The sequence below is a fragment of the Scophthalmus maximus genome, chromosome 7 (genome assembly GCF_022379125.1).
Source record: "Scophthalmus maximus strain ysfricsl-2021 chromosome 7, ASM2237912v1, whole genome shotgun sequence".
NCBI classification, from domain to species: Eukaryota; Metazoa; Chordata; class Actinopteri; order Pleuronectiformes; family Scophthalmidae; genus Scophthalmus; species Scophthalmus maximus.
Genome location: NC_061521.1, coordinates 12,318,437 through 12,334,838, shown reverse-complemented (window position 1 = coordinate 12,334,838; position 16,402 = coordinate 12,318,437). Strand labels below are relative to the sequence as shown.

The 16,402-nt window shown below is 42.1% G+C and overlaps 1 protein-coding gene across 9 annotated transcripts; it reads right to left on the bottom strand.

Moving 5' to 3' along the window:
* Positions 1–46: 46 nt before the first annotated feature.
* Positions 47–16,390, bottom strand: cep152 (centrosomal protein 152). Of its 9 annotated transcripts, XM_035641303.2 has the most exons (29): positions 15,814–15,930; positions 15,572–15,691; positions 14,174–14,283; positions 14,014–14,074; positions 13,594–13,923; positions 13,068–13,218; positions 12,293–12,433; positions 11,693–11,832; positions 11,055–11,255; positions 10,762–10,909; positions 10,588–10,679; positions 10,311–10,474; positions 9,411–9,612; positions 9,045–9,128; positions 8,831–8,961; positions 8,608–8,736; positions 8,395–8,524; positions 8,102–8,287; positions 7,755–8,015; positions 7,370–7,501; positions 6,328–6,960; positions 5,994–6,069; positions 5,658–5,825; positions 5,473–5,557; positions 4,447–4,529; positions 3,330–3,486; positions 3,140–3,243; positions 2,177–3,048; positions 47–591 (listed from the first exon to the last, which is right to left on the bottom strand). In XM_035641303.2, exons 1-28 carry the CDS (start codon positions 15,841–15,843, stop codon positions 2,186–2,188), a joined length of 5,112 nt encoding a protein of 1,703 aa, XP_035497196.2. In that variant the 5' UTR covers positions 15,844–15,930; the 3' UTR covers positions 47–591; positions 2,177–2,185. The 9 variants fall into 9 exon arrangements, with proteins under 9 accessions (XP_035497196.2, XP_035497201.2, XP_035497194.2 ...); XM_035641308.2 differs by lacking the exons at positions 47–591; positions 15,814–15,930 and adding an exon at positions 15,955–16,390 and having other exon boundaries at positions 1,602–3,048; XM_035641301.2 differs by lacking the exon at positions 47–591 and having other exon boundaries at positions 1,602–3,048.
* Positions 16,391–16,402: the final 12 nt, after the last annotated feature.

Below are 16,402 nucleotides of genomic sequence, written 5' to 3'. Positions count from 1 at the left end.
GCATAGGGTGGAAAAACTAGATAAAAACCAACAGAGCTGCCATAGGACTAGAATATTGAAATCCATCCCAGAAAACTGGACACATACAGTTCAATTAGAGCTCATTCATAGAAAAGGATTCTGTCCACACTGAGTCAATTACATCTTACCATCCCCAGTTTGCCTTCATGGTGGACTGTGACACGTTTAACTGTAAATCTCAAAGCATCATGGGTCTAAAATAATAACAGCATTAGTATTTTTTACCACAGTAACATATAGTAAAAGTCCAGGTCGGTTGTTATCTGAGTAAATGATGTGTACTAGTTCTACCCTCAGAGATCCAAACGCCTCCCGCTCTTTGGATATCTTCTTTGGATAAAACTCCTAAAAACCCACCTGTTCACCAAGGCCTACAATCCATCATGACGTGTGTGTGTGTGTGTGTGTGTTAAATGTCAAGGCACTATATAGATTTAAGTTATCATTATCATTACTACAGTTAAATACTGTTGATAATCGATTTGCCGGAGGCGGTTTGAAGGAGCAGCTTGACATGATTCGATGGCGGATGCAGAGGAACGGCAGCAGTGTCCATCCACTCCATAATACCTAAGTTAAACATGAATAGAAAAGTCAAATGTGACTTAACCTGGTAGTTAATAAACCCCTGAAATAAAGTTAGCGAGAGATTTTTTAAGAGCATGTGGAACAAGCCTCCTTCGAGAATCACCACTTTATCGCGCTGGAGGGGTTTGTGTGTCCTCGGGGAAAATCGACTGCAGGAGAGGGGTTTCTATTAACACAAATTTGTTCTCTCCTTTTTATTATTGTTCAGCTTGCTTATAAATTATGGATACATTTGTAGTTTCAATTTGATAAATATATATATATACAGTATATATACATTTTTTTAAGGATGACTTTGTGACATGTCCAGGGACTACAGATGAAAAATAGCCTCTTGGCTAACTCTGACACAATCGCAGCAATGTTTATTAATTTGTACACGTTCCCTGTTAAATGAATGAACAAATAATGGTTAATTAATGAAAATGGAATTTTCTCTATCCTCCCTGAGAAACTATTTGTTCTCAGGCACCAAGCAAGGCCATCTTATCTGTGGCAAGCTGAAGTCTCTCTCGAGGCGTCATTGTCGCGTGGAGATGACGACATTACTCAAAGCTAAACAAGACTGTAATGAGATGCGATACACTGTGAACCTGTTGATCTGTGTAGCGAACCAGAAGTCTCCTCAATATTGAGCTCTTATCATAAATACTTCTGCACATCCACAGTTTCCATCTTCCTGATTCAGGGTCCACACCATCAATTATTTCGTGCACCACTCATTCAAATGAAAGGTTTGCTCATTTGTTCGCACAGTCATTCAGCGCCCAGAAGAAACCAGCAAATACACAGAGCCAGCTAGTTTTGAAGGATTAAATATCGATGTTGCTGCCAATTAATTCTGTTTTTGTTTTGATGGTCCCCAAAATTAGCTTTCATTTAATACTAAATAAATAGGATTGAACACTGAATAATCTCATAAATATATTATTAGATGATGCTTCACCTCAACAGGATATGCTGACAGCTAATGACAAATCATTCATTTGCTCTTAATTTGTGATAAAATAAGATTTATTAAAATGAAATATACCAATATATATATATAAAAAAACAGCAACACTATATGCACAGCATATGTCAATAGTGTCATATCAGATATTTTAAAATATGACGACAGAAAACGCTTTAAAATCTGAGAGCAAGATCTCACAAAGAGAGAGAGAAAAAAAAGGAGACGTAATAAACCTTTACTTATGATAAGGGCGAGCTGGGACAGTTAGCGTGGCTCCCCACAAAGGTACCAAAATCCACCCGCCGGCACCTGTGAAGCTCAACAAGTAACAAGTTATATTTTTAAATCTTGTTTAATCGAATTTTCACTTCTCCAGAACAATAACTTGTAAAAATTCAATATCCTGTTTGGGAGCAGCGAGCAGCGGGTGGATTTCGTTACTGTTGGACAGGGGGCAGGAGTGGCATCGACTCTCTCCAAACTCAACACAACACACACAAACACTGAAATCAACTATGAAAGCAAAAGTTCTACATCATGTAAATTTTGTACAGTCTTAAAAGGCACCATTTGGTAACGTAACTGAAGTGGTCGAGTTACTTTGGAGCTCACCTTCATATCTCACCTCAGACCCTCACCTGGTCCTGTCTGTTGGTATAGTGGACTGTCAAAGCCGCTGTCCTGGTGGCGCTGTCTCAACTCAGAGAACAGAGGCCTGGGACAAGCTCCCTGCTGCTTCTTGGCCTCGGAGCCGGGGGTAAGCTCTCTGCATTTACTCGTCTTCACAGAGGGAAAGTTCAAGTTCTGGGTTTGAGGTGTATTCTTGACAATGTCATTATAAACCGTCAGGTCAGACGTATCTGGAGAGAGGCCACCGAACTCTCTGAAGTCGCTAGCTGAGACAGAAGCGGAAACAGAAAATGGCTTCACTGGTTCTACTTTCCTCCCAGAGTAGGAGAGTCTGGGAACTTGGAAGCCCGTGTCTGAGTCAATGCTGGTCACGCTCCAGTCGGTCTGTTTCTCGTCTCTGACTGGAGCCGCCTGGATGAGAAAAGGTTTGCTCTGTCGCTCAGAGTCCAGGTGGTCGTCTGCTTCGCTGGAGGCTCCTCCCTGCAGGTGCCGCTCTCTGCTCTTACCCCTCACAGACACACTAACAAAATTCACCTGGGATGGAGAGGGCGTCTGATGAGAGGAAGGCGTCTGTTTGGAAGGTTTGGAAGAAAGAAAATTAGTATGAGCAGTAACTTGGGGTTTTATGGCTGCGTGCACTGAGGCCGCCTCCTTCCCAGATGCAGAGGTGTCGCTGTAAGGTTTAGTCCTGGCTGCAGCGTCTTGTTTCTGCTGTGAACTGGCAGAGGTCTTTTCCCTCTGGGAACTCTCCTCTGCGCTGATGTCCGGGAGCTCGGGCAGGGTGGACGGGTTCTTATTGAAAGCTGCGTTTTTACCTGGAGGGCAGCCAGTGGTGGATACAGCAGTCGAACCATCTGCCAATACACAACGGAAAAAAACACAGATCAACAAAACACTTTGAAAAAAATAATCCACATTAACGTATCTCTGTACGACAGGACTCACTCGTTAAACTGTAGTTCTTTTCAGTTTTACTTTTAATGGGCGTCTCTAGCACTTTGGCCATGGCTGCCAGCTTGCTCGCGGCATAAATTATTTTCTTTTCAGCTCTGCAGGAGAGAGGGAGATCAATGCAATTAGCCCGAGCGCCATGACGAAGCAAGCAAACAAACTGAAGACAAGAATGGCGTCTTGCCCTGCGATCTTTCCTCCATCCTCCAGTATCTCCTGCAGACAGGTCAGGTAATAATGCCGCATCTTCCTGGCAGTGTCCTGTCGCTCCCTCTGCACCTCCATGCGGATCATCTCCGCTGCTCGATCCCGACTATCCTGGAGGTAACGCAGCATGTCCTCTGTTATAAGAAAGAAAAAAAACAAAAACACAATCACAGTCTGTTGATTACCAAAACTGCTCACATGTAGCTGGTGATTTGTATTTTAAGGGCGCTTTCACACCTTCAGTACCCTGTTTGGTCCAGACCTTTGAACTGTTTAGTTTAGTCTGAACAAAGATAACAGGAGTGAAAGTTGCCTCGGACCACAGACCAAAATGTTGTCCGACAAAAAGAGGCGGTCTCAGTCCGGATCAAACCAAACCATGGTTCCCGTTAGCAACGTGAAAACACTTTTTTGGATAGTTCGGACTTCCGGACCAATTGCAGGAAGTTGGGAGAGCATTTAACAATAAAGGAAAAATAAGCGGAAGAGAAATAATAATGAGCAGTGGCTTCATATGGGGGAGACAAATTATTTAATAGCAATTTTTTCACAGGATTGCTTTCAGTCTTTGCCTCCAACGACATAAAGTTTGAACGACAAGGACAAACTAGTGTCAAGTACTGCACCTGAAGTTGGTGATGCTGGTAATAAAACGTTAATGATTTTACAGTGGCAACGATATAAACAAAACGCAAAGTTTCATTTATTTTCTTCATTAAAACGGAAAGACCACTACAAAGTCAATGTCAAGTATATGTATACAAAGCCCACATAGGTGATGTCCACAGTACGTATGTATGTCATACAACATTCTTTTTGTGCAAAGCTAACCGGATCACATGTAAACGATGTAACAAAGACATGAACTTTGGTTTCAGTCTTTCAGGTGGGAAAACGCCCTAAAACAAACAAACCACATTCCTTTGTCTTTGAGCACCGGCACCTTTCATCACTATTATTGTATTATTAGTAGTAGTAGTAGTAGTATTGTATGTTCACCACCTGTTAATTCTGCTGTCCATGACACTGAATATTTTTAATCCACTCAGACCCCCCCTTCATAAAAAAAAATTAATCAATAAGTAATCACCAACCTCTGATCCTTTCTACAGTCATCAAGTATTGCTGCTTCATCTCCTCCAGGCCTTGCTGAAGATTTTGTTGGTGATCAGAACTCCTGTAACCAAGAACATTAAATCTGTTAGTATTATTCGACTGACATTCACTAACACAACTAATGTTATGTCTGAATGTCATATCTGAATGCTTCTACCACCTCCTGAAAATCACGGAACAAAGGAAATCAAAAAAATATTCTGTTTAAATCTATTAAATCAATGTTCTACTGCAATTAAGTTTTGTGATTTCAAAAAGTTTGTACAACTCTAATCTGATTAGATCAATCTACATAAAAACAATTGGAAGCTATTTCCATTTGTTGCTTTAATCTGTCTCACCTTAGTTGTAACATAATATTTTTAGGTGTCATAGTGTTGGTTTGACAAGTCATCTGCTCACATCATGTCACACCAGCGATTAATCAAGAGAATAATTATCAAACTGAATTATATAGAAGTATATAAAAGCATGTACATACAAATTCATAAGCACTATGTGCTGGACAAAAGCGACGAAAACCAGAGGACAAGAAAGACAGGAATTAAAAAGTTTGTGGGAACATTAACTTGTGTGCAGATATTTATTGTACACTAAATCATATAAAAATATTTAGGTCTGTGTTTCATAGCACTGAAAACTCACTTGACATCACATTTTTGTGATGTTTCTGAATGGATTGTGACGTCGGTGCTTGAGATAATGTTTAGAAGGATGTTCACTTGAAACATACTGAAGGGTAAAAAGGAGTTTGGCATATAAAGGCATGGCTTGTTGCCATGACGTACAATATTTTATTGGATGGAATATTTAAATAGGCCCACAAATGTAAGATACTTGAGAAAAAATTTGATGATAGAAGGGAAGCCATTTGAAACAACAAAGTGGTTGCATATAGAGAGAAATAATAAATAATAGAACTATACAGCCAAAGAAACAATGTTAAATTCACTTGGACTAAATTAGAGCTAAATCATTTTTTTTTTTTTAAAAACAGCACAAACCATGAGGATTCCTTCGCTCTCTTCACTTCGTTCAGCTGCAGCAAATATTCCTCCTTTGCCTTTTGTATGGTGCGTTCATGCTCATCTACAAGAAACGGTGCATCCCATCAGAACAGATAGTAGTTGAGTAAATCCACCTAAATGTTATTAACAGAATCATTTTAAGTGCATTAAAACAAACATACCTTTGAGGGTCTTCGTGGTGGTTTTGTGCTCTCGAAAACTGTGCTGGAGTTGACGGCAGGCCTTCTCCAAGTGTCTCTGGAGCTCCTGGTTCTTCTTCTGCAGCTTACTGAAATTATCTGCGCACTCCTTTCTGCAACGAGCTGGCTCCTTCCTCTGGGACAAAGAGCCTGGACAAAATTGACAAGCACATTTGCTGATGTCCGTCCAATACAATCTGTAAATACTACCAAGTCAAATGTATCACAGCAGAATGTTTTCACAATGTCATGTAAAGTGAAGAGACAACATAAGATACGAGTGAATAAAGCAGTAATGGATTCTGTGACTTTTCTTACTCCGTATTTTGTCAATCTCTCTTTCGTGTTGTTCCTGCGTTTCCTTTAACACGCAGCTCAGTCTCTCCTCACTTATCTGAAGGGACAGAAATTAAACCATTAAGAGAAAAAGCAACTCAGAACACTTCGCCGAATAAGAAACACAATCATAACAATGATAATTCATTGCTACAGCACTTAACAATGGCGACTCTCCGTGTGTTGCAACAGTCTAACCTTTGTCTTCTGCATTGACAGCAAATTAATCATTGAGCGGAACCAGTCCTCCTAAATAGTTGACATATAACACAACTTCATTCCTCCTCAGTCGACAGATAACCTAGTAACAACTCACTTTCTTCCACTCCTTCTTGGCCTGGGATATTGCCCTGCTGACTATGTCTTTGCAGGATGTTTGGATGAGGTGTGTTGTTGTTGTCTCTGCTGTGGACTCACTGGCCCTCCTGGTGTTTTCGCTGCACTGCTGATGAAGAAGTTGCGCCTGGACCTCCGCCATTCCAGTCTGAAGCTCTGCAATTAGTTCATCCCTCATCTGCCTTCTCTGGGACACCTCTTTCTCTGCATGCCAACACCTCCACTCCTCCTCCCGGGCCCTCAGAGCCTCCTGAAACTTGGCCTCCGTTTGCTGGAGCAGCTCATTCTTCTCGAGGTCGGCGTCTGCTCTGGCCTGCTCCAAAGCCCGCTCCAGCTTTTTGTGCTGCTCCTGCAGCTTGGTCTGGTACGCCTGCTCACTGCGAACCTGCACGGCGGAGATCTCCTGCTGTTTGTCTCGGTTCCAGGCTGCTCTCGCTCCGGCCAGCTCAGCCTTCAGCAGGGCGGCTTGCTCTCTCCTCCCTTGCTCCAGCTGGCTCTGGAGAGTCGCCAGCTCCTCTTGTAGCTCCTCCGACCTCTGCACTCCAGAGCTCTGCTCCTCCAGCCGGTGTTTCTTATGCCACTGCTCCTCTGCTTCCCTCAGGGACTGGGACACCTGAGAAAATTAAAGAAAGATACATGATCCCAACAGAAAAGTCAGATGAAAACAGAAACACTTTAACTCGCATAAGCCGTTTTCAGACATTGACTGAAGTCCGGACATTTTCCTGAAACTTGCCCAGTTCCCTCGTAAATCATCTGGAAAATGTCAGTGAGCCCACGTGAGAATACCACAGGAAGATTCACAGCGAGTGGGCATGTTGATGATGGAAACAAGAACACAGCTTTCCGCACCCGAGTTACAGACGCCACAGAATGTTTAGGAAATGTTCCTGCTGTTGTGAACGCGCCTTACTCAGACAATCTCCTGCTGCCTTCGTCATATGTGAACGCCAAACTCCGAACCCACTTTTGCGGAGTCCCGTGTCTGAAATAACAGCTATAGACTTTTCAAAACGTCATACCCGTTGTTCTAAGAAATTTTCTTGGAGTTCTTCCCATTTCTCCCTCTCTGCTTGGAGTGAGGCTTGGTATTCTGGTAAAGAAGGCAAATCCTCAATCCAGCGATTGTAGGCCCTGGTCACTGCACCTTCAACCTGTCACACCAACACATAAGTTCACTACTAAATGAGACCCTTTCAAATAATGAAGGTATGAATCAAAGGAATCGTCATTTTAAAGTGTGGGGGGGAAAGGAAAAATGATATATACACACGCAGAAAATAGCTTTAAAGTAACTTGGAAAATATCTTAACAAAGTATAGTGGTATCGTGTATGTGGTTTCCAATTGGTGCAACAGATATGAAAAATGTACAGTAAAGCAGGTGTATTGGAAAGACGACTGTGACCTGCTTGGCCATGTCATCCAGATGTTTCTCTTGAAGCTCTCTCTGGGCGTGTTTCCTGGCGTCGACCGCAGCTTTGCGTGTGACTTTGTCAGCCTCCAGTTGCAGCTGTTGTTTCTGGGCATCGAGCCTCGAGTCCAACTCCTCGGGAGAAATCGTCACACTGCTGCCTTCGATCTCATCTGTCTGACAGGTTGCCTCAGCCGTCTCTCTGTGTTTCTCCCTCCCAGCCGCCTCAAGCTTTTTTGTCCATGTTCTGTCCATCTGTACAGAAGCAGGAGAAACATTAAGAACCAAAGCTAAATTACCATTTGGGCATTGAAGCGAAAAGCAATAATGGGAAATCATACTTTTTGCACTTCCTCCTTAAATGTAGCCTTGGCTGAGGCTACGTGAGTGTTCACCTGCTGCTGGATCTCAGCCTCCTTCTGCTTGGACCACAGAGCTTTTAGCTGGTTCATTGAGGCCTGATGCTGAGCCTCCAGCTCCTCCCTAAGCTTCTCCACCACTATACCACTCTCCTCTTTCATTTTTTGCTGGGAAGAACAATCAATCCATCATAGATCATGTTTCAGTGTTGGTTTGATAATGGAGAAAAAAAACTTTCCCTTTACTTTTGACATTGTTCTTACACATTATATACCTCATTTTCTCTGATCACCTCCTTCTGCCTGTTGTCCATTCGTTCTTCGAGCATGTCCTTCTCTTTGCAGACAGATAAATAACATTCCTGTACAGCCAACATCTTATCATTGGCCTCAGACAAGTGGGTCCTGTATAGGAAGATTTAAACACTGTAAACAAGTTGCAACGGCCTCTCCGGCAAAAAAAAAACTCTCCGGGGCGGAGGACTTACTGTAACTGTTGAACCTGCTGCTGGTGCTGTGCAGTCAGCTCTTCGAGCTGAGCGTCATGTTCCAGCATGAGCTCCGTTTTGACCTGGTTCACCACGTCGTCCCTGTACTGCTGATGAATCCGTTCGGCTCTTTATGAAGAAACAAAGATTGGACATATGAATCAATACCCACACCTGGAAGAAAATGAATAACCAAGATCATCTCCATCCCTCTGTGCCTCACCTCTGAGCAGCCTCCTGCTTTTCTTGGTCCAGCTCCTGGATCATCTCCCTCATCTTAGTGCAAAGCTCTGAGTTGACAGACCTCAACTTCACCTCACCCTGCTTCAGCTCTTTATTATTTTTCTCTAGCACCTAGAATTGTACACAGAACATACTTTCATGATTTAGTCCAAAAACGAAGAACACAATTAATTTGATAATCAACATCAACAAACCTCCACTTGCTCCTTTAGTCTCAGCAACTCTTTCTGAGACTCTCCAGACACGTCTGGATGTTTTATCTGATTTTTCTCTCTGACCTGCGAACATACCATAGACAAAGATTTTTTTTATGATCACTGTGCTTATTAGAGCCATTTAATTTCTTAAAATATATTTGTACATTATGCTTGTATCATAACATTTATCAAAGTTTTAGAGTCCCATCCTTTTTTGTTAACACTCAGATGTTTTTTGTTACTCCAATTGAACATGCCAAATATATAATGTCTACGTGTTTTAATAGTTTTTCTCTAGACCTTAAATGCCTTAGTCCGCAGTTCAACATTAAATGTAGTGCCTGTTCATATGGGGATCCTCACCGAAGAGCTGAGCTTGGCTTCATCCAGCTGGGTGTGCAGTTCGTTCACTTGTCTCTGACAGCGCTGAAGCTCTTCCTGGAGCTGATTGATCTTCTGACGCTTCCCCTTCAGACTGCCCAGGCAACGCTGCATCTCCACTCTGAGCAGCCGTAAAGCCTCGTCCTTGGGCAGCTTGGATTCTGACAAGTGAGCCAAGGCCGTACTAAGGGAACAGTAGGGAAAGTTTCATTTAGATGGTTACTGATGGATGCTTAGTAGAAATATGTTGACAAAGTTTAACTGTACATACTTTGACTCATGGCACAAAGACTAAGGTTACAACAATACTGACTTTTTGTTTGAAAAAATACCTTTTAAAAATATAAGCATCTCTGACCAGGGGAGCGTTTTCGCTTTGTATGAGAAGTAATCTCTATCCATACAAACACACCTGAAAACGCATATCACGTGACCATTCATGAACATGGCCTGTGTAAACAGGAAGTACATTATCTATTCCAGTCGGTTGCTAAGTTACAGAAAATACTAATAAAGACAAACAGCAATAGTGACAAGTAAGAGCAGGGATTTCTTTTCTTGGACTAACCATGAGGTGCAACCAGTACTTCAAACTTACGACATTTTGCCTTCTTCACTGGTAGTCGAGTTGTGACTGATGAGAACCAATCAGGAAACAAATGCAGGTAGCTGCATCCACATTTCCAAACATTTCCGTTTGTACACTTCCATTCTACAACCTTACCCTGGAGTTTCCAAACTTCTCCGTTTTAGGTGCTAAAAACTCCAAATTAGCATAAACATTGCAGCAGTGATGTGTTTTAAAACTAAAACGTCGTAGTCTGGATGTAGCCTAAAGGACATGATGACAACATGATAATAGTGACTCTATGATTAATGTACCTGTGGAGCGTGCCGTTTTTCCTGCTCGTCTTCTTTAATCCTAAATCCACACAGGATTCAGACAGCTGGTTCTCCCAGTCATTGCTTAGGTCCAATGCAATGACACCGTGTTTCACAGCAGATTCATACAGAGTGATTTGCTCCTTCAAATCGGCCAAATCCTCCTTCATGGTAAAATGTAAAATAAAAAAGTTTCATCAGTTATGTTCAAGAACATCTCTTTTTAGGTAACAATGTTTTCAAAGTGGTTCCTCATCAGAAAAACCAGAGAGCAAACCTGCAGGACTTTGTTCATGTTTTCGCTCAGTGCCTTTGCTGATTGAGACTGTTGTAGTTTAATTTGCACCTGACTCATCTCCTGCACTGAACCTGAAGAAAACAGAAACGAAATACATAAGAAAATATCATTAGGATCGTCCATTAATGTCCACATACAAACCCCTTCACTCACATGTCTGCAGGAGCTTGGCACACTGATGTTGACTCTCCTCCAGGCGCTGAGTGAGGCCGTTGATGACTCTGGCCCTCTCCAGTTGCTCCTCTTCTCTCTGGCACTCCAGTTGCTTCACCTGCTCTCTTAAGCACCGACAGACATCAATCTGAAGGAACAATACAACACTGTCAACATATACTCCCATTTGCAGGTGACTTGCAAAACGTCTTATTAAAATGTCTCATTGATAGCCTATTGTCACAATAATCAGATTTTCTAATTCTGCATCCTGCGAGAGAAAAACTGCAGACCTGTTCATTCAGAGCCTGACCGGTGGAGTCAAGCTTCTGCTCGAGGGCCAACAGTACGACCTCATGCTGTTCCCTAATGACGGTAAGGTCCCGGTCATGCTGCTCTCGCGATCTGGACAGCGTGTCAGAACGACAAAGCTCCAACATCTGCTGTTTCATGCTGTCCACCGCAGCCTCCGCCACCCTCTGCTTCTTTGTGTTCTGCAAACATGGTATGACAAGCTTTGATCGAAGGTTTTAATTTTGATATTAATGCTGTCTGCATGTTTCATCAAGCTCTGAAAGTCTGTTTCGGAATGCTTTGTATAACATAGTAGTTAGTGAGGTATTTACTTTTACTATTTACAAACTGTGCAAAGCTGACACTACATTCAAATGCATTAAATAAATCCTGTATGACTGATTTTTGCCTTCTGCTAAATCAATTTTTTTATAAGTTTCTTCCATAAGCTAAACTTGGCTGACTGAGATTGCTGTGTGTGTGTGTGTGTGTGTGTGTGTGTATATATATATATATATATATATATATATATATATTTGCATCTGATAACCTGATGTATTATAGACTCTTTTGTATTTAGCATTAAACAATCAAGAAGTTATGATGAAACAGTGATGCGTGTCAGCACAGAACTTACCTCATTATCTCTCTCAGTAAGGACCTGTATTTGCTGCTCCATAGCCTTCACTTTATTTTGCATTTGAACCTCTCGCTCCTTGGACTCCTCCACCAATCGACTTGATTCCTTCAGACTTACTGCTAGGCCATCCCTTTCATCTATTGATGATTTTTAAAAATGACAATGACAACCAGCAAATTCAACTAAAAAACACAGGGGCAAAACTGGCCAGTGCAGGATTCACTGAGCACAATCCCTCACAACAGCCACAAGGGGGCAGATATACAACTGAGATAGAACACGTTATTTCATTTCCTTCTGTCAATCTCAATAAATCACTATATTCATAGACAAACAGCTCTTACCATATTTATAAAGTGTAAAACACAGAGGTAAAACATAGTGTTAACACTACAGTTTTAAAAATAACTCCCTCATAACTTTTCAAGGATTTATTTAATTCAAAGTTTGAGTGATTTTTCTTTACATTTCCTATTTGTTTTTGCTTTTAACAAACCCTGTTATGTAACACAAAATCAGTACAATCACATTACATGGGCTTTGCTCTTCACAAAAATCCCCACCCCTCATTTTGAAGGTAAAAAGTGCTAAAAGTACCTTTGACAATGGCAAACTGATGCTCGATGTATCTCATATTACGCCTTGAATCTTCCAGTTTTCGCTCCAAGTCCTCCATTTGCCTCTGATGAGCTTTGTTTAAAATCTGCAGTTGGGCTAGTTGTTCCCTATCAGCAGTTTCTGAAACGCGGCAAAATTTATATTCAACACATCAAACATTGACCCCTAATTTAAACAGGGTGAAGACATTGTTAGTCATTTGTTATTCAACAACACTTTAGGTCTCCAGTTTCCCCATTGGTAAACTGGGATTATTCAACGGGATCCCAATTAAAGCTCTAAAAGCTATTTAATAATCTCTGACAAATTTCAATGTTTGTTAGGGGTTTCAACAAAGCCATAGTTCTGTCCAGACCTCTGGGTTTTTCTTTTTTCTTTTTGGAAGATAATATCCAAAATCTACCCACAACACAGACGTTAATGTGCCTGGGACATATTCACTCTCAGGGTAATCATCCATCTTCACTTAATCAAACTCTTTTAACACAGTTGTGATTACTGGATCATGATTGGACCAAATGTTACGTGACAAATTCAGTTGGGAGACAATATAACAGGTGTAGTGTGTATTTACAAAATATACAGTTTAGTTTTGCTCAATGTCTTTGACAACAACAGAATACGTCAGATTCAGATTTTTCACTTTGACAGATTTTCTAAATCAATTCAGGAAACTACTTAAAGATCAGTTTCCAGATTACACAGTGGTCCTGATATAATAATCCAGCAACTAAATCACAACGGTAACACTCACGTTGTGTCGAGTCAAGGAATTCTCTTTGCAGAGGGTCAAACTGACCACCTTGGTGAGCGGCCTGTGGGATGAACATCTTTGGCTGATTTGCAGGATGGTGAGGATTGTAGGTGGCCTGGTACTGATTCACAACGTTGTCCTCTGATCCAGACTTTCAATTGAAGGAGCAAAGACAAAAAACAGAGACACAGAGATTGAAATAAAAATTATTTATAGGAAAAGGCAAGTATGATATAAATTACATACACAGAGAGGCTATGTTTGGGAATAAAAAATGTGGATGCTTAGAACAGTTTATATTTATATTTATCAAAATTACTATGGGACTAAATATCTAATAGCAGCTTTGTCAGACATTTGTTTACTCTGAGAATAGATAGAAAGCTTGTTCTTGAATCTCTAGGACACTTTAAAAGACAAGAACAGAAATCACTGCAAATACTTTGAAATGTATATTCTTAAAATAAAAACACCAAAGACTCTGCTGCTACATTGGTTGTTTAAAGTGATTAAACCGTCCACTCACCTGAAAGTGGTTTCTGGTAGTATGGTCCCCATGGCTTAGCGCAACTCTGTATCCTCCTTCTCCATTATATTCCAAGTGGTTGTCGGTGCCTTGAGAGTACGGTTTAGCCTCATACTCTGTGGAGAATTCATTGGTCTCTGTAGATTTTTCTGTCCCCATGCTGGTGTATGTATAATCTCCCTGGGTGAACTGGTGATCCTCTGACGGCTGGTTCCAGGTGTGAGGCAGAGGTTGACTTTGAGCATGCCTCTGCTGTCCGTTGATCTGATCAGCACCATCCTCGTAAGTGTACTCATCGTGACCGCCTCGGTCATAGTCAGCTTCATAGTTCTTCAGAGAGACATTGACATTGATAGGGATTGTATTCGCCCTTCAGAAGTTCGGAAAACAAAAATATTTCGGTGAAAACAAACACCCTACCTGTTCGTGAGAGATTGGCTCTGGATGATTTGACCATTGCTGAGTCCACGCTGACTGTCTACTGAGTAGAGAGGACAGAATTATAATATATAATACAGTAGTGGTGTATCTGCTGAGATTATTAGTATTTTTTCAGCTTCATCGTCACCATGTGTGTTACCTGTGACCGGGGTTTTTATTGCTGCAGGTCGAGTACTCCGGCTCTGGGGAGGAGGAGTCTCTGCTGTCCTCCAGCATGTCATCTGGCAGGTCTGTGAGCAGTTTGTGCAGCTGTGGAAAAACAGCACAAGCAAATGAGTCAACAAGGTTGCGCCGCAACCAAGTTATACATTTTGTTTTCAGATAAATCAATAGTGAAGATAATCGTTCGTTACAGCCCTTGATGAAATAAAACTCTATTGGACACTGACAACCAACATCTTGTTCTCTCAATGTCAAAAACATCTCAGCTCTTTTGACATAACAGCAAAAAGGTAAGAAACCACAACTGACACTTGCTTTTCAAGCAGCCATGTGAGTTAGAACAAGCAGAGCCAGCCACAACTTACTTCCCTTAAGGACTGTTGAATATTCCTCAAATCCTCCACTGTGTTCAAAACCGAAGGAGCCATATTATCCAATTTAACAAAGATTGAAGGGGCTTCCGCTGTGAGCAACATTATAACCCACTAGCCTTATCTTTCTGCACTGAACAACGTCCGTGAGAACCATCCAAAACGTTCCTGGCATGTTGTCAACTCCCGGTTGCATTCTTGTGTGTTGCTCCCAGAGTACTCCATTGTTTCCACAAAACATATAGGTTAACTGGAGCGGAAACATTTCCAATGCCTGCTGGCAAACATGTTACACTTGGCCCACGTGTGTGAATAATTAACGGGCTATATCAAAAGACAAAAAAAATCCATGTAGGAATTAACATTCAGAGTCCAATTCCTCCGAGTGTGGCAGCCCACTGGCAAGACACTCTGCAACAGCTTCTTCATGCTTGCTCAGCTCAAGCACATGTGGGGTCAGACAGAAACAAGGTAAGAGAAAGTAGGGGAATCCCAGCGCAGAGCTGGTTTCAGTGAGACACACCTGGAAGGAGGCCTTTCCTTTGAGCCAATAATAGCTTGGGTCAATGGAGCAACAGGCCTGTAGGTGTGAGTAATAACCTGTGAAGCTGGCAGGGATTGTGAAATACAAACAGCGCGCACCTCAAATGCTTCCCCCCACACAAAAACAATGAGGAACCTGACACATTTATGGTTCTCTTTTTAGAACATAACATCATTTGATAAAAAATTGATTGTGATATTACTGAAGAAGATACAAGTCATACCTTGAGGACTACACACAGCACATGTTATCTTTCTACAAATGTATTATCATGTGGATATATACCTGATGTGTTGAGTAGTTGATGTGTAAAACTCAAGAAACCACAGCCGCTCAAACACTCTGGATAGATTTAACAAACTCTCGACAGCACACAACCACAAAACATAAAACATGACGCGCGTCTTATATCCCAGCAACTTTGCACTGCAGCAGGTACAGTAGTTAAATGTGGTTGCACCTCTTGCTCTCTTGCATAGTCCTCCGGGTCGTATTCCTCCTCCTCGAGTTGGGTTTGGAGAGCAGCGCTGTCGAAGTCGATGGACATCGTGCGCCCCCTGCTGGTGAGAGAGTGTGTGTGCTGGGGGGAGAGACAGAAGCGAACTCAATGGAGGGAAATCACAAACAGGCAGGAACTGTGTGCGACTCCGCTCTCGGTATGAGGTGGCGGAGATTAAACGTTTCGGGGGAAGCCAGAGGTACCTGGGGAAAGGTTGTGCTCAGGTGAAGCATCGTCAGATAAAGGCCGAACAGACGGCACCTCGTCCCGAGCCAACCACCCAGTGATGGTTACCGTTAGCAAACATTACCTGTTAGCGAAAGTTGTCAAAACATAAAGCTTACCCTTTCAGTAAAGACGAGGCGGACGTTTCATTTGTCGAGCCGCTTCTTCCTGTGTGGAAGTAACGCTAGCGTGTGTCGACTGCGAGCGACGGAACTGTTTACATCACAAAGCACCGACGCTAGCTAACTTAGCGTTGCTATTAGCTCATTTTAGCATCAACGAGTCCGACTAACGTTTAAAAAAGCGACTTGAAACCCCTGCGACAGATACGTGCGGTCTACGTGAGAGTTAGTTAGTTCGTCCGTGTAAGTTAGTCGCCGGTGAGCGTGTATTTGATTTAGCAGTAAACTTTGTAGGGGGAAATGTAAAAAGCAGGCACCGGGGCTGGTGTGACCGTTCCTCTTTAAGAACAGCGGCTCGCCCACTTTGAAAAGTCGCGCGCATTCGCAGCGGCAAACCGCTACGGGTCTCTGTCTCTCACTCTCACACACACACACACGCACGCAC